General features: G+C 36.3%; 1 protein-coding gene across 1 annotated transcript in view; it reads left to right on the forward strand.

Moving 5' to 3' along the window:
- The window catches only part of LOC122796908 (CD109 antigen-like), a 969,469-nt gene that overhangs the window by 457,218 nt on the left and 489,195 nt on the right, over nt 1-23,056 (forward strand). The window contains exons 12-15 of the mRNA XM_044065708.1: nt 9,225-9,326; nt 9,471-9,533; nt 19,950-20,126; nt 20,468-20,620. Of these exons, the coding sequence (XP_043921643.1) occupies nt 9,225-9,326; nt 9,471-9,533; nt 19,950-20,126; nt 20,468-20,620 (495 nt within the window). The remainder of the gene's footprint in view (nt 1-9,224; nt 9,327-9,470; nt 9,534-19,949; nt 20,127-20,467; nt 20,621-23,056) is intronic.

Genomic DNA, 23,056 nt, shown 5'->3' on the forward strand with positions numbered 1-23,056 from the left:
ATTTCCTGTACTCAAATTCTTGAAAGAATGGACAAGACTGAAGCTCGGATATCAGGAAAATGAAGACAAATTAACTCTGCTTGCAAAAAAATCAGATACACATGATCTGGACATTCTTGCTATTCAAACTAAGCTTACTGATCTAGAGGCGAGATCCAGGAGAAACAATATAATTATTAGAGGAATCCCGGAATCTGTTCAATATAATGAGTTAATTCCATCTATTACACAAATACCCACAGTACTTCTTAAAGACTCTGACATGATAAAACAAATAATCATAGAAAGTGCACATAGAGCTCTGAGAGAATCACAAGCTTCGAACTATGTTAAAATACTTAACTACCGAGATGTCAGTAAAATTCTTATAACAGCTAAAAAAAGTGGAGGATATATTATGTGGAACAATAGAATTTTTCTGGCTCAGGATTTGCCTTTACAAGTCAGACAAGCTAGACAGTCACTATCTTCATATTGTAAGTTTCTTATTGATAAGCATATAAAATTTCAAATGAAATATCCTAATATGTTAATATTTACAATGGATGGGTCTAAATATTCTGTTTCAACAAAAAATGAGGCAAAAAATTGTCTTTTTGAAGGTTTTTAAGTGCTTACCTGTCTCTGAGACTTGATCTGGCTTCCCGTTGAGACTGGCACACTATCCTAGGTCGGATTCATCTGTTGCTGTGGCTCGAGGTTTTGGTAATCCTTTGTTTTCATTTTTAGTGCTTTAGGCCTCTTCTGGATTAGATAAGGACTTTGTTTTGTTGATCTTGGTCATCAGCGAGTGATTCCCGAAGTTTTATGGCTTTCAAGAAGTCTGCACACCGACGAGGAGACAGGAAATGCCTTAGATGCTGCTGAGGGTGCGGTTTTTACTGTGGTGCTTCCGGAAGTCCGGCTCTATTAACTGTCCTCCATCGCGAGCATTTTGTATGGTTTCCAGGCTTGGAAATCCGAAGAGAACTGTTTTAAGCTCTGTAATGTATGAACAACATAAAACGATGATGTTTTAGAGTAATTTAAGCAGATAGGAACATTCTATTACATTTACATTTCATATAATAGCTAAAGTCTTGTAGTATATAATAGATAAATGGGGAACAGGAAATATTTGTTTTTTTTTCTTTTCTCTTTAAGATAAATAGATGCTGTTTTACTACTTTAGAATTAGTCTGAAAGGACATACTGAGTCCCTTAATACTAGTGAGTGACACGTATATAGGAATTACACTAGACATTCTATATAAGTATAACATATAACAAAATTCATATATTACTAGTTAGATGTGACATAGTTTTATACTACACTAGTGGTGTAATAGTGTAAACATTGAGCTAGGCATCACTTAATAATATTAGGAGATAGTGTCGAGCTGAAGTATATAAACAATGAAGGACTTAATATATCCATTAGGAAAGTTAATTATTTTCTGTTTTTGTTAATACCTGTATTTTTATATTGATATAACATATCATGAAGAGGGTGTTTTTTTTTTTTTCATTTTCTTCCTGTATTTGATGCTTAAATAATAGAAGACAATGTTGACCAAATATTGGATTCTCATTTTACTGAATGACATTTGCATGCTATCATAAATGATCTATACTGTTTATATATAGCTAGCTAATCAAAACGATTGAAAGCTTTTTGTACGTTATTGTTATATCTTCAGCATGATTTACTTACAGTTAACAAAAGAGATATAGATGAACAGAGGTGTTTGGTAGGGAATGTTTAGATTAGGCTTTGTAGAATTAAATTTAGTTAATATAGGTTCTGTCTATGGGATGTTTTTGAGTTGTTATAACTTGAAGATTTTACATATGTTTATTTTATTGACCTTTTTAGTTTTTTACGCTATACAAGACCTATATATGTCCTGGTCCAGGGTAGAGTGGGTAGGCACTGGTATAGGACGGAATTTCAAGAATGCTCCCAAATTATATATGTTTTTAAAACTATTTTAATTTTATCTTATGTTTTCCCTTTTAAACGCCTACTATATAAAATAACCCATTGAAATGTGGGAAATAGACTCATGGAACATAAAAGGGCTCCAGAACTTAAAGAAGAGGAAATTATTTTTTCATTTACTTTTGCAGGCTAAGGCGTCTTTTATACTATTTCAAGAAATGCATTTAACTAATGATCAATGGGTTGATATTAAGAAAAGGAAATGGATTAGAGAAGTTGTAGCCTCAGAAGGTAAAACTAACAGTGCTTGGGTAGCTATAGTCATTAAAAATCAATATCAAGGGAACATTTTAGACTCTAAAATAGATAAAGAAGGAAGATGGTGTTATGTTATTCTTTCTTCCACTCTTTTTGATAAACCTATTTTACTTTTAAACGTATATGTACCTTGTAATAATCAACAACAAATAATATCTAATGAACAAGCCGGCTTTATAACTACTAGACAAACTAGTGATAATACACTAACACTTCATACATTGATTGCTTATGCTAAACAGAAAAATGTAAATATTTATGCGCTCATAACTGATGCACAGAAGGCTTTTGATAGGGTTAATATAATTTTTTTATTTGATTCTTTACCATATTTTAATATACCTCAAGAATTTGTTCTAATGTTAAAAATGTTATACGATAATCCTTATACAACTCTATACATAAATAACATTTTCTCTAAAAGAATACAGATCAAAAATGGAACCCATCAGGGTTGTCCTTTGTCCCCTTTACTATTCAATATATATCTAGAACCCTTATTCTTATATATTATACAGGATGTATATCATAATGCCCCAATACTTTATGGAACTAAAATATCAATGGCAGCTTTTGTGGATGATCTCAATATATACTGTACAACTCCAATTTTAGACACTAAAAAGTTATTAAAAGCAGTAGATGACTTTGCAGAAATATCTAACTACAAAATGAATCTTAAAAAAACAAATATATTCCTTTTAAGAACTCCCAAACCTTTTTCGCTTCTACCATTGGTGGAACAGGTTAAGTTTAAAGATAATATTAAATACTTGGGTATTATCTTTTCCACGGATGATAAAGATTTTTATACTATTAATATTAAAATGGTTTGGGATCAAATAATATCTAATTTTAGGAGATGGAATAATTTAAGATTACCAGCATTAGCAAAAGTTTCAATTATTAAAATGAATATATTACCCAGTTTATTATATATTTTCAGATCTGCTCAAGTGTTAATTTCTATGAAATTCTTTAAACAAATTAATAAAGAGTCAGCTAAATTTATTTGGGAGCCAAAGAAAACTAGGATATCATATGACAAATTAATGACCCCAAAAAATAGAGGGGGATTGGACTTACCAAATTTTGAAACCTACTATTTAATAATAAACTCTAACAGACTCTTAAGAATTACTAATTATGATGCATTTAGTACTAAGTGGTCACCAACATGGGTAATTTTGAATTATAAGCATATTCTGAATCTGAATATTAATCCTAAAGCACTACCCTTTCTAGGAAAAGACAAGTTGAAATTATATGCAATAATGGATCACATTAAATTATATATAACATCAATACAAAATGTATTTCAATCATTAGATTTTACTCAGCATATGATGGTCTTTCAACCTTTTCATAGGAATCCCAACTTGAGACTAAATAATCAATTAATAGATCTTAAAAATTTCCCATTAATAGTTAATTTAACTTTATTTGACATCTACACATATCTCAAATATTCAGCTAATGAAATAAGACAAGAATTGAATCTACCTAAAGCTTATCTCGTTATATTGAGACAAATTAAGGAACTCTCTATAAGTTACTTTAAGAATTTCAAACCCAGAGATGAGGATTTAACAAAATGCTCAAACTTATGGCAAACTCTTCAACAAGATGTTAAATTTATAACCACTGCAAATAAATTAATAAAAGAGTTCAAATTTCAGGATAAAGTTCTTTTGCTGAAATATTGGAAATATAAAATCCCATTGATAGAAGAAAATCAAATATTAAAAGCAATTAACTTAACAACAAAATCTATCTCTCTTCAAAAGTTGATATATACTCAGCTTATGATGTTGAATAATGCATATTATACACACCCTAGCTTGCATAAATTAAATTCTAAAAAATCTCCAAATTGTCCATACTGTAAAGACCAATCTGCCGATCTTTTCCATATGTTCTGGAGCTGCAAATGCATTTATAAACTTTGGAATTCTTTAAAAATACAACTCAAAAAGATGGGCTATGAAAGTTCAACACTTTCATGGGAATTTATGATTTTACATATCCCTCTGAAAGAACTTTCTAGATCACAAATCACTATATTTATTAATATCTTCTTATTAATGAAACTATATATAGCTACAAATTGGTTAAACCCATCTCAAACCTCATGGGATAACTTTAAGATTCTAGCAATGAGACATATATTAGCCCACAAATTACTTATTCATGATCATAATAAAAATATCAATAATCCGAAAATATGGGATAAGTGTTTAATATTATACTGGCGTAATATTTTGAACCTAAATGTATTCTGAGTTATGTATACATTTTAAGGAAACTTTTTAAATACAAGTAGTTTATTACTTGAATCATTCTTAATCATTTTTATATCTTCTTGTATAAATTAATATTACAGTTGGAAGCATTCATGTAAATATTATATATATGTTATGGTGACATTATTAGAAACATTATTTGGTATTTATCTTTAATTCTGTTTTTGTTTTAAGTTTGTATTGAAAATGATAAAATAATAAAGATTTATTATTGAAAAAAAAAATAATGAAAGACATTTGAGTTTTGGTCTTCATACCACTCAGAACATTCATGCTAATGTAAACCCTGTTATTCTACTAATTTTCTAAGTTTGTAAGAGCAATATTTAAAATTTGTCCCTATTTTTGGGCCTGTGTCCCCTTTTTATTTATGGTTTTGTGCAGATTTCTTACTCTAAGAAGTTGAGAGCTATGCCTTGAGTTGAGTTCATCAGAAAGTTCAGATGACAGTGAATTTGATGAGTTTGTGTGGCTTTCAACATACCATAATGAAAGGCATTTGTGAAATCTCAAATAGCATGGTTCTGTTAGGATATAAAGAATTTCCTTTGCTGCTTATATCTATACACACACACACACACACACACACACACACACACACACACACACACACACACACACACACACTCACATGGGAGCAGAGTCCATTGGTTGAAAGATGACAAACCTGCTACAGTTGATTGAATATCAGCTAATCAATGCTTTGTCAGTATAAGATTGCACTATGGTGAGGATCAAGACGTTCATATTTTCTGTATTAATTTATACAGTTCTTTAAGTTAACTTATACATTTTAAATACATTTTTAATGCATTTTCAACTTTAGCAAGGTTTTTTCATATAAGTTAACTATTAAATTATTATATTAGGATTTTTAAATTAAATTAAGTTTGAATATTTTGGGTTGATAATAGAGGCGTTTGAGTTTAGTCAATTTATTTTATGTTATTTTATGTTATTTTATACTATATCACATTACATTATAGCATAGGTACTATATTTTACTACATTTATTGTATTGTGATTGGTTAATTGATATCAGTCTGACTATTTAAATGAAATGTGACATTCAGCAACTGATACTCTGATGATACCCCAAGTGAGCAGGGGTGAAAGCGCTCAGTATCATTTGTTTGTTTTAATAAGTTTCACTAAGTCTGCTCTGAGTTTTGTTTTTGTATTGAATTTTATTTATTTTATATTAAATAAGTCCATGCTATACAGACTTGCCTAGTTTGTTTTACTAGTCTACATGTTTCATTTTCGTTTTCTACTTAGGATCAAGGAATATGTCCTTTTCCCACTGTACTGAGGTATTAGAGTTTGTGTATATAATTTGCAGGGGGTGTGGGGGGTACAACCCACTACAAAAACATTGTGTGCTTGTTGTTTTCAGTTTTTTTCGATCAATGTTTAGGTTTTCAACACTTAGATTTCAGTCATTGCTGAATTGACAAGAGTCTGTTTCAGTGGAAGGGTAGACGTCCATATTTATACTAGTGAAGGCATTACTTCAAATCTGAGGTCATGTTTAGTGTTATCTGTGTTGATTCACAGTGGTGCACTGTCTTTGGGTATGTTTTTAGTGGCAGCACTATGTGTATAAGTAGAGTGTTTGTGTCTGATATGTAGGAGTGAAGTTAGTAAATGGTATGGCTCTATAATAATCCTTACAGAAGCTGTTCTCATAAATTGTTACACACACACACACACACACACACACACACACACACACACACACACACACACACACACACACACACACTCACATGCATTCTCTCAATTGCTCTTTGGCAAAGGAGTGAAATTTGGTGTATTATTTTCATTTTGCTGAGTGTAATCTGAACTATTTTATTTTCATTTCTGACACAAATGTAGTACAAAACTGTAAGAAAGGTATGTAGGCCAGTTTACAAAGGAACAAAAGCTTATTCCTGAAAAAAAATGGAGGGTGGAATAATGATATTGATGGGAGAAGATCATGGAGATAGATTAGGATGTGCTTATGAGAGTCGTCTATGAAATATGCAGTAGTATTTTATTAAAGTTCCTCAAGTGTGAGTGAAAACCCAGTCAGAGACATTTTGCAATATTGTGGGCAGTTGACAGATATGCACACCACAAGTAACATTATTATCATAGGTTCATAGGTTCATAGGTTCATACTAGGCTATCTGCCCTAGGGCATTTATAAGCCTAGCCAGAATGTGTTTGGCTTTTGCCACCCATTTTAAATTTATTTTGCTATGCCCTTTTTCGAGGTTAGTATACTGTGCCTCTGTCTAACAGTGACACAGAAGTGATACCCAGGGTAAACCAATGATCTCCCATCCATTCATCAAGATTCCTCTTGAAGAGAGTCAATGAGGGACTCTGCCTAACCAGGACTGGGATTTTATTCCAGAGTGAAGGCAGCCTCTGGGTTATGAATCTGTCCCTCCAGCATGTCCTATTTATTTCAGTGCTGATGTTCAAGTCTCTCGAACACGTAGCTTGATGGGATTTGGATTTTCTGAGGTGCAGCATGTCCATTAATTCCGGGTTGGACATGGCTTTATACGTCAGGCACAGATCGCCTCTGAACAGGCGGTATGCCACTGAGTAGAGCTGGAGTTTCTTTAACCGGGCAGCATATGGCATCTGTTTGAGCCCTTTGATCCTCTTGGTGAGGTACTTTTGGGGTCTTTCCAGTTGCTGCAGGTGTCTGGTAAGGTACATCCCCAAAGGGGCATTGTACTCAATTATGGGCCTGATGAGGGATGAGTAAAGAGGCACGATGACCTCCCCTGATCTAGATGTGAATCCCTTCATGATTAGATGGGCTATATAAAATGTTTTTCTAACCACTTTGGCCACGTGGTTGTCAAATGAGAGATTGGTATCAACTTGGGTCCCCAGGTCCCTAATTACTTCTTCTGTACTTAATGGATTACCACCTATGTGGTAATTTGTGGGCACTTTGTTTTTGCCAAAGGGGATGACTATACACTTTTTGGCATTTAGCTTGAGGCCATGGTTCTGGCACCAGTTGTCTGTTTCTATGAGGCCCTTTTGGAGGATGCTTGTGTTAGCTGGAGAGTCGATTATGGCACCCAGTTTGCAGTCATCTGCGAACTTGGTCAGCCGCAGTCCTTCCGTGTTGGCCTGTACCTCTGAGAAATATATACCGAACAAGAGAGGTCCCAGGACTGAGCCTTGTGGGACACCACTTGTAACTGGTTTGGAGTCTGACATGGCTCCAGCAATTCTAACCATGTGGGTTCTGTCCTTGAGCCAGTTTGCAATCCATCTAGTGACATAGGGGTTTATATTTAAGCTGGTGAGCTTATCTATAATGCCCGAGTGGGGTATTGTATCGGAGGCTTTTGCGAGGTCCAGGTAGGCTGTGTGGACCACCTTCCCCTCGTCAATGGCCTTGGTGACTGTTTCAAAGAAATCAACCAGGTTTAAGAGGCAGGATCTGCCCTTACCAAAGCCAAACTGGGTAGGATCCAGTGTCTGTAGGTCCACAATATCTTTATTTATGAGGTCCATGATGATCCTTTCCATAGTTTTGCAGACCAAGCTAGTCAGGCTTATGGGGCGATAGTTTCCAGGATCCATTGAGGAACCACCTTTATGGAGAGTGACCACTGTTGCTGTACGCCACTCTTTGGGCACATATCCTGTAGTAAGGCTGAGATTGAACAGTAGTTTTATGTTTGGGTTTAGCTCTTCTTGGAGTTCATGTAGGACGCAGCCCGGGACACCATCTGGTCCCGTTGATGCTGTTTTTTTTTCTTTGGCGAGGGCGGCTCTTACCTGAGCTTCTGAGATGTCAGGGGGGCAGCACTCTGCTGGGATAGATATTTGCCCTTTTGGTGGGGAGGGGGGGGGAGTTTGCGCTAAACCTGTCAGCTAGGATGCTGGCATCATCTTTGCTTCGACACTAACCAGTATTAAATACATGAATAACTATTTCCACAGAAACTGAACATAGCACTCAAACCATTTTTCAAAACAAACTATAAGCATGAAGCAACCTGCAGTACAACACACAGATGCAGACTATATCATCATTGTTCAAACATAAAGTAACACTTTGAAAATAACTGCTGTGTAAAATAGTAAAACACCCAATGCAATACTGATTAGATTAAAAACTGAATTTGACTGCATTTACATTGTTTTGATGTTGTCATGCTTAAAACCTAGGAAAAAATAAGAGTAAGTCTCTGAGTAAACCTGCCACACTTTATTTCCAACTGTACTCTAGCACTTTCACCTAACATGACATAATGCTGGGAGTGAGGGTCACAAAAAAACTAAGTTTCAGAATTCCAGTAGCAGCTCTGTGTCATGATAATTTCAGCTAGGAAATACATAATTCCACCAAGAAAATACTTAATAAGAGTTACAACTGTAGGTAATGCTGCTATTGCAAAACAAAATCAGAACACTTAAAAAGTTGAAAAATCACTAAGTAAATATTAAATAAATGCATATGAACTTATGTTCATGATTGACTGCACTAGACTAGAATGTTAGACTGTAAAAGACAATTCTTTTTTTCATGCACTTTTCTCATTGTTCAGACACTGCATGATTAATTTTCTGAATGTATCCTCGTCTATAAATGCAAAGTGACTTTAAACCAACATTTTACTGAAATATTTTCCTTTATTGTTGTTGTTTTTCATTAGGCTAACTTCAAGAACTATGTTGCCACTCATTTTGTTACTAAATTATACAAATCTTACAGTAATGCAGCTATCAGGATTCGAGCACCCTCCTCTGTACCAGTGGTATGTGCACTCTTTATTCATTTACTTGCTAATACTAAATGCATGGCGTCAGTTCCAAAGTGCTTTTACTCTATATTGAATTTTCATTGTGCTGCAAACAGATACAACATTTATATCTGGTTTTCTGATGTATCTCTGTTATAGGTTGGCTCCACATTTGAACTTAAACTAGAAAGCAATGAACCATTAAAAGAAGCTTACTATTTGGTAAATATTCTGTTTTTATTCCATTCTTTATTTTTATGTTTATTTTATATATATCACCAATTTTAACCTAAGAATCAAGAAAATGAAAAAGCATGTAAAACAAATTAATCAGAGACATTTAAGCTGATTTCCCTTAATAAAAAGCAGAAGTCAGGGTTGACTAAATAGAAACACATTGTATTTCCTCCATTTTACCTCAAGTACAAGCTAACAGTACAAAAAACAGATATTTCAAATAAGGAAAACCACTGCTCTTTTTTAAGTTATGGAAAACAGTAATTGTTTAATGAATAATATGACATGCCACCCAATAAAAATTACTTCACAAGATAGATAGTACATGCATTTCAGTCAATTTCTTTTTTTCACTTGTGCTTGTACTAACTGCAACATTTATTGTATAGACGGCAAGTAAGCAAAATGTCTGTGATAGTTTTATTTGTTTTTGTAGGTGAATAATACTTCAGAGGTCAGAACAAATATCATGCTTGTTGCTAAATAAGGATAATGCAGTCTGTATTTCCTAAGAACAAAAGAGGCTTTATTTGTAATCTAACAAGACTGAACTTTGATGTAATTTCTGGATTATGGCAAATCATTTAATATTTTTATAATCTGCTATGATAAATGTCTTTCACATTTTGTTCTGAAAAAGAAGTAAGGCATTTATAATAAGTATCACATTGAATGAAAAAGTGTGTTTAACTGAAAGCAGCACAATTTAGAACCACTATTGTTCTGAAGTACATGTTTAAAGTTGCTTTCCTATGGAATATTTATATTGGCAGTTTCCTTACAACAAGATACACCTTGGACATACATAGTGTGACTAACAGCACAACTTCCTATGACAAAAGACATTTTATCATGAGGAGCATATTATTTGAAACAAAAATATCTCTCAGATACATGGCTTCACGTTTAACAGCATGTGTTAATGCAGAAACTTGCACTGGGATTAAAATCGAATTTCACTATGTAATAAGTGCTACAGTCAAAAGGGACTATTTCTGCAAATGCAAAAACTGTGATTCAGACATATAAGCTGTAATGAGGAAAGAACCATTATTGGCTAATATGCATGTTGCTGAATTGCATAGCATTACTGCTAGTGCACACTTTCTTGCTGGACATACTGCTGGTAGCCTATGTATCGCATTGTCAAATGCATCCCCTCGTTCAGCCTCACACACATACTCACCCACAGACAAACACAAACATGCACACACCACAGGACATCTTACCAGTCACTAGATAGAATGCCCTACTATAGCCTGATTGTTTTCCCTTTTTCTTGTAAAACCACAGATGGCTATAATCAATCAGTAATGCCAGACATTAGAGATTCATTCTCTTTACTTATCTGCTCTCAAACTGCATCATGTTGCTTGACTTGTTGCTCTAGTAACCTTTTAAGCAACTTGTAGTGATATTAAAAAAAACTTCCCTTGTGTTATCTAGTGTTCCTAGCTTTGACCCAAAGCCTTAACATGGCAATATACAAGTATGGTGGACACCCCAACACACACACATACACATGCACAAACATACCCTATCCTTCTTAATTGACCCAAATTTTACATAATGTTTTTGATGTTGGTTCTCATCTGTGCTGTGTCCATCAAATCTTATGGATCATTGCTGTCAGTGGATAATGCCAGACATTAGAGATTCTTACTCCTTATAATGTAAACAATTCACAACAATAGAATGACTCCTTAAATAGTGTACAGGGATAAGGCTATGTGTTGTTCTGTGCCATGGGTGGAAGGTTCAAAACATTTGCCCCTGTTTTACGTTACATTATTTTTTTCAAAGACTTAAAGGTAATAGGTTACAAACATTGTTTGCACCTAGTGGTGGAGCAGAGAGAGATAATACTCTGTTAAGAAGCTGGGGTGTTTGCTGAGGGTACAGGGTAACCTTTTTTTTCAAAGACATGGTAATATGTAAGATTATCCCTGATGTCTAGTGATAGTGTAGATGAGTAAAGCTCTGCTAAAGAGCTGCTTATTAGTGCTGAATGAGGTGCCTTTAGGGAACGATATAAAGAGTGACCCTGGTATCTAGTATTCTCTCAGCCCTCAATATTGCAGGATTTACTCGTTAGTCTAGGGGAGTCTGGAGGTATGACAGCCCCTCCTATACAAATATTCACACATCCATGCATTCACTAACACACACACATACACACACACACACACACACACACACACACACACACACACACACACACACACACACACACACACACACACACACACACACACACACACACACACACACACACACACACACACACACACACACACACACACACACACACACACACACACACACACACACACACACACACACACACACACACACACACACACACACACACACACACACACACACACACACACACACACACACACACCCTGATCTACATGCACTGACACACTCACCCATTCATGTATAAATTTACACGCACACCCATCTACCCTACCTAGCCCCTAACTAACCCCCCTCTGCAACCAACCAGGTAGACACACAGTCGCTACAGACACACACACACACACACACACACACACACACACACACCTGTGGCCACACATCCTTCTGCATACACTTATACAGGTAGCCACATAGTCACATACCTTGTCACTAATCTCAGTAACATTAACCTTTAACGAGATCTCAATCATTGGAAGTGTTAAAGTTCACAAGTAAATAACAAAGAATTTTACATTTTAGTCTTGAGTCTATGCTTTAGGATGTGCAAAGTACTTGTTTATTCTATAAACAGTGCTGGGAGACTGACTGACTACTTACATTTTCAGATCATCTCCAAGAACAAAGAAACCTTTAATTTTTTATACTTCTTTCTTATCAGTTTCATGCATGCAGAACTCTGAGATTACATAGCTTTTAACAAATAATACAATTTTTATATATTTTATGACCTCATAATTCTTGCTTGGAGCTTTATGTGAACACTTGACAAATAAGCATTTTTAAAACATAACCACCTGTGCTTAAGATTTATTGGCCTGCAACTTTGTAATATTTGATACCAGTACACACTGTCTCACATACATCATTGTAAAGACTCATCCCCCAGTCTGAGAAGGTCGGAGCAATGTTAATTAATTTGGTTTCCACAGATACCTGACACAATTTACTAATTTTTCAAACACAAACATAGCATAACATCCCTTAACTTCTTTAGCAGTTACTTTGCCTTTAACTGTCAGTAAAAACAGGGAGAATGCAACTGAAAGACACTTGAAATATAAAGCTGCTACTTAGATAAAACTATATCTTACATAATCATGCACTGTTTTTTAATTTTTTTACATAAACATAAACATTTTATTTCAGTCATTTGTGAAAAGAACTACAAGACAATATACATTTTGTGAAGAATAAACATGAGACATAATAACATTCCATAACAGTCCTTTCTCTGACACTATGAGGGTCATCCACAATTATATTCTGATTTTTCTTAATTTGATAAAATATGCTTCAACATCATAGTATTTATTATGTTTAATAATTTGTTTCATCATTTCATGATTTTTTAATCGGCATTGTATGTGCAGGTGATATTAAGCATTTTGTAATCACAGCCTGTAGAACAGAAAATATTAAAACAACTAAAAGAGTAATACCAATTATTATAATGATACCTTGTAGTATACTAGTCCTAGGTTACCAAATGCACTACCAACCATCCAAAAAGTGTCCACTGTTTAACTGTACTGCCCAGATCCTTGGCTCTTTGCTCCATGAAAGTGGCTAACTTTTTTATTCATCATGATAGTCATTAATATAGGAACAATAATGACTTCCTATTAGGGCAAATTACTGCAGCCCAGCAGCTAGCATTATGTTGAGTACCAGCCAGTTTTGTAATACCACAGTTAAACTTTTAGTCATTTCTCGATTTGCCATCCTGATGTGATGTAAAGTATGGTTTGTTACCTCCTGAAGAATTTGAGCAAGCATGGTGATTTTGAGCACTTTATTTTGCTCTCCATACCCAGGAGTAAAGATCATAAATACTTGTTGTGCCCAGTGAATTGCCCTTTTATTTTTCAGTCTGCCTGCTGGTGGGTTCTCACAATTTTGAATAGCAGGAGTGATATAGCCTACAAAACAACATTTAGATGAGTTTGTAAGCAACCATGGGTAGGCAAAATCACCGCAAATGTAGTAACAATCCTCTATCATGATCATGCCATGCCCCCAGTCATAGCTTTTTAAGTATAAAGAGTTCAGCACACGTTTATGTCTAATGTTGTTGCATCTGGTGGTTCCCACTGATACAGTCTAATTTCTGGCATAACATGTGTCTCCACGATTTGCAGTTGCAAGCAGAAGAGATGCAACTTTTGAAAAGTTAGTCATATTATACCAAGTTAGATTAATGTCAACAAGTTCCTTTTCAAATGTCACTTGATATGCAGGGATTGGAATCATGGGATTCCCTGTCTTAGAATGATGTGGTATATGTGAAAACATCCAACAGTTTGTCACATTTAAATCCACAGCATGCTGTCAATGAACCAACATAAAACTATTTTTTGACCAGTTTATAAAAGGAAACAGCAACAAAACTAAAGTAACAGTACCTTCTGTCACTGGATTCATCATGGACTGTCATCTGAGTTGATTTTTCTTTTCATCCTTCACTGGAGCAGATGATTCATCCTTCACATTTCGATCTTCCTTCACTGACAAAGATGATTTCTCTGTAACTTCCACACAACAACTCTTTTTACAATTCAATGAGTGAATCCAAGTTGGTAGTCCTACACAGTGGATTGCTGTGAAGGTGGTAAGCAGGACCTGGAAAGGGCTTTTCCACTTTGGATTTAAACAGTCTTTTCTCTGGAACATAACATAAACCCAACCACCAGGCTGCAGTTGGTGACAGGGCTGGTCTGGAGGTTGAAGAAGAGTCATTCATACAGTTTTGTGGTATTGCTGCAAGAAATGAGTAATTTTTCTGCAGTCAGACAATATAGCATCATCCAATAGAGTTAATTCTTCATTTTACACATGAAGAGTAGCTGGAAGGGCCATGGGTCTCCCCATTAATATCTCATAGGGGCTCAATCTCCTTATAGTATTCAATGTACTCCTCACACCCATTAGTGCTAAAGGAAGTGCTTTTGGCCATTTAAGGACTGTTTCAGCACAAATCTTTCAACTCTTATTTTTAACAGTCCTATTCACCCTCTTTACTAATCCAGATGACTGTGGGTGGTTGGGACAGGGAAGATTCAACTTAGTATTAAAAGTCTTGCATACCTCTTTAGTCAGGGAATTGTTAAAAAAAGTTTCCTGGTCGGTCACTATTGATAGTACATGGTTCATCAAATCTACGTATAAATTCAAATACAGGTTTTTTAACAAGTGGTACAGAATCTGCTATGTGACATGGGTAAGCTTTCACCCACACAGGAAAAATGCATAACACCACCAATATAAATTGTAAATTATTGACCTTTGTCATCTGGACAAACTCCAGCTGCACATTAACAAAAGGTTCCCAAGCTGGTGGTAAACACGCAGCTTTAACATTTGAATTTTTGCTAACATTGTATGTTAGACCTACGGTACAATTATTAACATTCTGAAGTATCAAAGAAGAGACATAAGGGGCATACTAAATTTGGGTAATTTGATTAAATAATGTTGTCTTACCTGCATTGGCTATGCCCTCACCAGGTAAGGTAACAAGGAGGCAGGCACCACCAGTCAGCAGTCCATATGTTGCCATAACCCATCGTCGGATTTATTGCATCTGTCTTTAAGCCACCTCTGAACTTTTCCATGTGATGCTTCAGCTTGAAAAGTTGATACTCTCATAAAATCAAACACATCATAACTATTAGATTATTGCAATAATATTGCATTTAAATTTGTACAAAGTCCTTCTACAGCTTGCTTAGCAGCTTGATCTGCCAATTTTTTTTCCCTTTGAAATAGCATCTATACTATTTTGATGGGCACTGTACTTAATGATAATTCTTTAGGTAACATGAGAGAATCTAAAAGAACATTAACATAAACATGTTTTAAACTGAGTTTCTGCTGAGGTTAAAAATCCTCTCTGCTTTCAAAGTTGCCAAAAATCATGTACTGTGCCAAAGGCGTAGCGACTGTCTGTATAAACATTAGCAACTTTTCCTCTGGCTAGCTCATAAGCCCTTTGCAGAGCCACTAACTTAACTACCTGGGGAGAATGTGCACCCTCTAGTCTTTGTTGAAGTAAAACATCATGACTGGTGCAGACAGATATTTCTGCGACCAGATTGCCATTTCAATCTCTTCCACAGGAACCATCCATAAATAGGCCCAGTTCAATGTTTGGAATCGGAGTGTTCTTTAAGTAATTTCTAAGAGAAAGCAGATAATTAGTCATACACACAGGCATGCTCTCTACAATCCTCAGCAGTAGGTAACAAAGAAGCAGGATATGGAACAGGATAGTGCATAAGACTCATAGATGGATCAGAGAGAAGAGTAAGTTTATATTTAGTTAGATGTGCAGTTAAGAGGGGATGCGTTTTTATTTAAACTAAGAGAGAAGGTAACGAATAAGGGATGGCTACTGTACGATCATGCCAGAGCACCAGTGATTATACTAGATCGACTAGAATGGTGACAGAGGCCACTGCCCTTAAACATAATGGAAATCTCTTTGCAACAGAATCAAGTGCTGCACTATAATAAGCAAATGGACAATAGTTATCCCCATGTTTTTGCTCAATCACTCCCTGGGCAAATCCATTTATTTCATGGCAGAATAAAATGAAATTATTTCCATAGTTCAGTAACCCTAAAGCTGGGGCAGTAGCTAAACATTGCTTTAAATTTTGAAAGGAATTTTCCTCTTCACTATCCCAAGGTGGTTGGGGGAGGCTCTGGTGTGTCCTGTTTTAAAAGATTTGTCAAAGGTTTACCAATTTTTGCATAGTTAGAAATCCACTGTCTGCAATATCCTGTCCAGCTGATGCTGAGTAGTTGGGCATGGGTCTATTGCTTCAGTACAAGATGGTTAACATCTGCCTACTACCCAGATATATCAGTTGACCAAGATAACGTACCTGAGATGACCATACCTGTAATTTTTCTCATGATACCTTATGTCCTTTTTCTGCAAAGATAGTTAAAAGATGTATTATATACTGCTGACACTGCTGAAAAGAATCAGATGGCATTAGTAAATCATCTACATATTGCACTAAAATAGACCCACTTGGAAACGTTACATCTTTCAAATCTTTTTTTTAGAATTTGAGAAAATAATGAAGGAGATTCAGTGTATCCCTGTGGTAACTGTGTCCATGTATACTGCTGGCCCTTATAAGTAAAAACAAACAGAAACTGACTTTCAGGGTGAATAGGCATAGAAAAGAATACTAAACACAGACGTATCACAGAAAAATATTTTGCTGTAGGTGGAACCACAGGAAAAGATGGGAATACTGTATTGTTTATAGCTCCCAAATCTTGCACAAACCTATAAGTATTTTTCCTGGCTTTTTCACAGGGAGAATAGCGGTATTACATGTGCTTTTACCTGGCACTATTATTTCTTGTTGTATCAAGGACTGAATTACAGGTTTGATTCCCTGATCTGCTTCTGGCTTCAGTAGATACTGCAGAACTCTAGGGAGAGATTTAGATGGATTTAATTTTATTTTTACTGGTTCTGCATATTTTAATATATCTACTTTATTAGCATGTTTAACCCATAAGTTAGCAGGTACCTGCTGCAGCAGTCAGCTGCCTGTATGCCTTTAACAGGCTGTTCCTCAGCTTCTGATAAGAGTGCTAGTATTTTCCCCTCTGATTCTCTTGGAACATACAAATCCACCCCTTCTGGTGTACAATAATTAGTACAATCCAGTTTGCATAACAAGTCTCTCCCTAGCAAATTTACCAGTACAGTAGTACTCCAAAGGAAAGAATGCCTTTCTTCAATTGGTCCTAAAGAAATGGGTATAGGTTCTGACACAGGATACGTAACAGTAGCATTTGTTACTCCATCTGCCTTTACTTTATGTTTTGATACTGGTATCTGACTATCTGAGGTAACTTTTAATACAGACCTAGTGGCTGCAGTGTTCACCAGGAAAGGAATTTTCTTTGAACTGATTTCTACCTTATCATAGGGTCTATTTTGATCTACTGGCAGCAGAGGATTAAGATTTATTTCTGTTTTATTATTTTGAGGTAAGCAGTACTGTGATTTCGGACTCCCTCCAATTTTAGGAGCTGGTGGAGAAAATGCAGCATTGTTGTAATTTGGCTGGCATTCTTTCCAGGTATCATGGAATCTCTGCATTTGCTTGTGCAGGCATGCTTCTCTCCAGTGTCCTGCTTCACCACAGTTGAAGCAAGATGCATCATAAGGCAGGAGCAGCACTGCCAGCTCTTGTTGCCAACCAGCTGCACCTTGTTTCCCTCGACCAGTATGCTTACTAAATCCTTTAGAAATTTCCCTCCCCCTCTGGTCCATACCCTTGGGACTTCTAACCATCTTATTTGCAAAATTAACAGCTTATCCTCAGTATCCTTTCTTCATTTTTCCTGGTACTCATTACAGTAATTTGCAACACTTAGCAAGGACTCCAAGTCCTTTCCCAGTCAGTCTGTAAGCTCTTGCTTTATTTGATTTTGTACAGGGGCTTGCAGACACTGCAAAAAAGCAGCTGCAATAGCTAGCTTAGCTAGTTCTTCTAGCCCTGGTATTTCAAAAGGTCTAGCAAACACTGCTTTAAGACAACTCAAATAATCTGCAGGGGCGTCCCCATTATTTTGCTTACAGGCCAGTATCTTAGACCAATCTGTCCTAACAACACACTTGTGTAATTTTGTTTAACTTTGTTCCCATTTTCCCTATTAACTTACTTTGTAGATCCCGGAATCTGGTAATTTAGAAAAGAAAAGTGACTACATCAAGTCACACACAGAGGGAAAAGTTTCAGTCAGCCTTTTCCCACAGCACCCCCTTGCTTTCATCCTATCACAAGCTCAAAATGTACAGTTCCAGCATTGTGGTCAAGATAATGGGGCAGATAGATGCTGTTTCCACAACTGACCAATTTTTCAGACACTCTGAGGGTACTTTCACAAAGTCACACCTACGTCTCAACATGCTATGGGCTCATAAACTTGATTACTAGCACACCCACACCTACGTTCCAGCATGTAATAGGCTCATGACTTTGGTTTAGCCACACTCACACCCCTATGTCCCAGCATGCTATAGGCTCATGAACTTCATTTATCCACACACACACACACACACACACACACACACACACACACACACACACACACACACACACACACACACACACACACACACACACACACACACACACACACACACACACACACACACACACACACACACACTCTCTTTCTTTCCATCTGTCTGCCTGTCCTTTGCTTTTAAAAAAGTACTGCTGGCTCTGTTTGAATAATTGTAGATAAAGTTAAAAAATAAGGGGAGAAGAGCTAGAGTGCACTCCTGGTGACAAAAAATGTTCAGTAAAATCATTCAATTAAAATTTTAATGCAGCAACTTGTTCTGGCATCAACATGCATTTTCAGAACTGGCTGAAAAATGAAACTCTAATGTTTGACATTACTGACTGAAAAAAATTCTCCCTGATATACCAACAAATCAAAAATGTATGTGGACATGGCAAAAAGGTGAGGAAAGTTAACTCTGGGCAGTTCAGTGGTATGGATACTGGTAGTATGCTTGATCATATTGCCAATAATCATGTCTCAATTATCAAGATGATTGCAAAACATTCCTTATATTCTCTACATTTTCCCCTGTCCCATGTAAAATATTCCATGTAAAATATTCCATTGATGAACTAAAATAGCATATTCTAATAGAAAGATAACCACTGAAGAAAACTTTCTTGGCCAGACTTCATTCTATTGGGATATGCTCATTTTACAATGACCACACTAATTGGGCTGTCCAACTAGCATACACGATTTTATATACTAATGAGCTATTAGCACAGAATTACCGATATGATGTTCTCATTTTTCACATTGGCAGTATTTCCTTTTAAGTTCTGTGCTGAAACATATCTTTTATGTTTGAGTAACAGATGGACTTTGCCATTCAAAGAGCAGGCAGCCCTTTTCCAGTTACCAGCAAGACTATTTCTTCTTTTTTACTAGAAGCTCATGACTTATTTGGACTTTGTAAAGAACTTTTTAAAAGAGAAAATAATAGATGCTGCTTAAAATTGTTTGTCATAAAGTTCAGTTACAGTACATACAGTATATACTTTGCTTCACAAAATACTAAAACAAGTCCATGTTAATGAAGTACCCTTCAGTGTGAAATACTTATGTTGAACTTACTTTTGGTTTTAGGTTGTATCAAGAAAGCAGACAGTGGATGCAGGCAAGGTAACATCTGCCAGACTTAGACTGACACCTACTAATGCCTGGGCTCCTTCTGCATCTATAATTGTCTTCTATATTCACAGCAGTGGTGACATTATACATGATGTTCTTAGAATTTCTCTTAAAGAAGCTTTTCAGAATAAGGTACATTTCTGTTTTAAATTGCTATATCTAATACTAGATCTGTCTGATTAAAAATCAACTGTGTAGGTGTTCTTGCATTATCAAAGCAGCAAACTGTAATCACAAAAGATACTGAGCTGTTTCTGGTGGTAGGAACTTTTAGAAATAATTTAAATAAAATAGAAGAACACTGCCTTTATTAACCATGACAAGAGTTCATTTTTATTACAGTCTCTTGCATGCAGTGACCAGGATTAAATATTATGAAATGTTTCATCACTTAGAGCATTTATAATAGTTCTTCATTTAATATCAACCAGACCTCTCTGATTATTTGTAATTCATATGTTTTTATGTCTCAGGTCACATTGACATGGAATAGAAAACAAGCTGCTCCATCAGAAAATGTCTCTTTAGATATCAGTATAACCGAACCAATGTCATTAGTAGGACTTCTAGTTGTTGATAAAAGCAGCAAATTACTAGCCAACATCAATGACATCACAGCCGACATGGTAAGTTTAAATTTTGAAGGGACACAGAAAGAGTCATGTTCTAGCAAGAAATGTTTTGTATCTGGAATGCATTGCAATTTTACTGTTAGACTGTGGAATTCTGCTACATATCATGAAATTGCCTTGCTCATTATATTCCCTGACTTTTAACATAAAGGTAGTATGTTGAGTGCCTGATGAATCAGCAATGGAGAGTTTATTTATCCATGTTCAGTAAGCTACATTTTTCATATGGTAATTATGAAAAGTAAGGACTACAATACATCAATAAATAATCCCACAGAACTAACAGAACTAGAAATCTTTCAACCAAGGTATACAGTTTACTATGTTAAGTGATTATGTGTGACTAGGTATAGTTAGCAAAAACATGCCCTAGAACTCAAAAAAGCTTACAGTGATGTAGAAACCTAACTTGGAAAGCTGATGCATCATGGTAAGTCTGAGTGATTCAGACACTGCTCACCCCACTTCAGTTTTACTCTGGATGTGGTAGTAGCATAGATAGCAGTCTGTCTGGCAAAGTTGCATTCAAATTCAGCAGACTAGTAGAGCAGCTAATGCAATTTAGCTGTTTGTTTCCACAATAAACACGACTAGCAGAGGAATAATGTGGTAGATCAGTTTGTATTACTGCATTATTTTTCTTCAAGGATGAAAAAGTGACTGGTCATAATTGACAGTGCAGTGTAGAATTCAGAGACACAATAATGAAATGCATTATCATGTTTCCAAATTACAGATTCTCAGTATCACTTTAATTGACAGTCCTGCATTAGCCTGTTATTGAGGGTGGTGAGACTCTCTCTGAGTCCCAGAGATTATTTTACTATGTTCACAATTCCAAACAGACAGGAAACAAGAAATACGCCCCCCAGATTCTCAAAAGCTAGCATGGAGTGCAAGATCATTGCAGGAGCTCAAGCAGGCAATATGTCTGCTGTGCAATCAAGGAATAGCCTGCAGGGGTGTGCACAAGAGCTCCTGCACTAATATTGCATGGACTAAGCCCTGGTATGCAAATCAGTGCCGGTTAGCTAGGGTATAACTATTCCCGGCTCCACAAAGCCTACTCTTCAATTTTTCTCTTGGAACTAGACAAACTTTCAGCTTAAGCACTCAAATCATTCACTTCTTATCCCTGCACTTACCCCAAACTCATAGCAAGCATTAATAAACCTTAGCACTAGATCCACATATACTGTAGAGAAGGACAAGGCTCTCTATTCGACCTTACCAGCCAATCAGTGAAACAGTTCACTGTACCTATCCAGGCATGTCCAAAGGGCAGTTTCAGGTGTACTCTCCAGTCCAATTGGTGAATCTGGGCATTTTGAGGCAATGTTACAATTGCCTCATGTACACAGACAACCCTCTCCACGTTCCACCAAATACTAATACATGCGAGAGATGCAATTATACAGCCAAATTGGAGGCTAAGCTCTCTCAACCCAAGACTGGACCAGGCAGTCAAGAGAAGGGAATTACATGCATCACACCACCAGTCTCACATAGACCTATGAAACCAGCACTGGCAAAAAACACAAATAAATACACAAAAACATACTCGAAGGCTCTAAATAAAAATCTGCAAAAGCAACAGAGACCTCCAAAGCAGACATCCAAGCAACCTCCACCCTATAACACAAACCATGAAACACATACTTCACAAAACCAGTGTGCCACACAATCACAGCCCTTAAGGCAAAATAACATACCCAACACACTAGTAATAGGTGACTCTATAGTCAGGCACACTGACGTCCCACTCACTAGGCTGAAAGGTTACTGTTAGTTGCCTGTTGGGTGCCAGGATCCGCCACAGAACAAGTACAAATATGACTCTGTCATTGTCCATGTTGGTGTGAATGACCTGAGCTGTACTTCCCTGGACTACATGAAAAGAGACATGGAGGAGCTCTCTGATCACATAGCCCAGGCTGGTATGACCCTGACCCTGAGTAGCATCCTGCCCTCATCAAGAATGATTCCATGGTATAGAGAAAAAAATATCAATTTCAACAGTTGGCTAAGCTTCTGGTGTCATTCAAAGGGGATCCAGTGTCTGTCAGCCTGGGATGACATGCTCGACAAGCCACACTGCTTTGCTAGAGATGGCTTGCACCTGTCACCGTTAGGCTTTTGAATACTGGCCAAGGCTCCTGCCACCCCATAGTGCCTTTTTTAGGCAAGGCTGAAAAGACAAACCAACTGCCATAAATAGCACAAGTAACAAAAAACTGAGGGTAATGCTGCTCAATGCCAGAAGTCAAAACCTCAAAATGCACGCACTTGAGGCATTCCTCAGTATGGAGAAAATCGATATATGTGCAGTAACAGAAATCTGGTTTAAGGCTCCAGAGAGCACCCCAGCACTACCAGGCTACAACTCATACCATACATTTCAGACACAAAACCCAGACCGAAATACAAAAG

This window comes from Protopterus annectens, chromosome 1.part0 (assembly GCF_019279795.1).
Source record: "Protopterus annectens isolate FY-2018-M chromosome 1.part0, PAN1.0, whole genome shotgun sequence".
Lineage (NCBI taxonomy): Eukaryota > Metazoa > Chordata > Ceratodontiformes > Protopteridae > Protopterus > Protopterus annectens.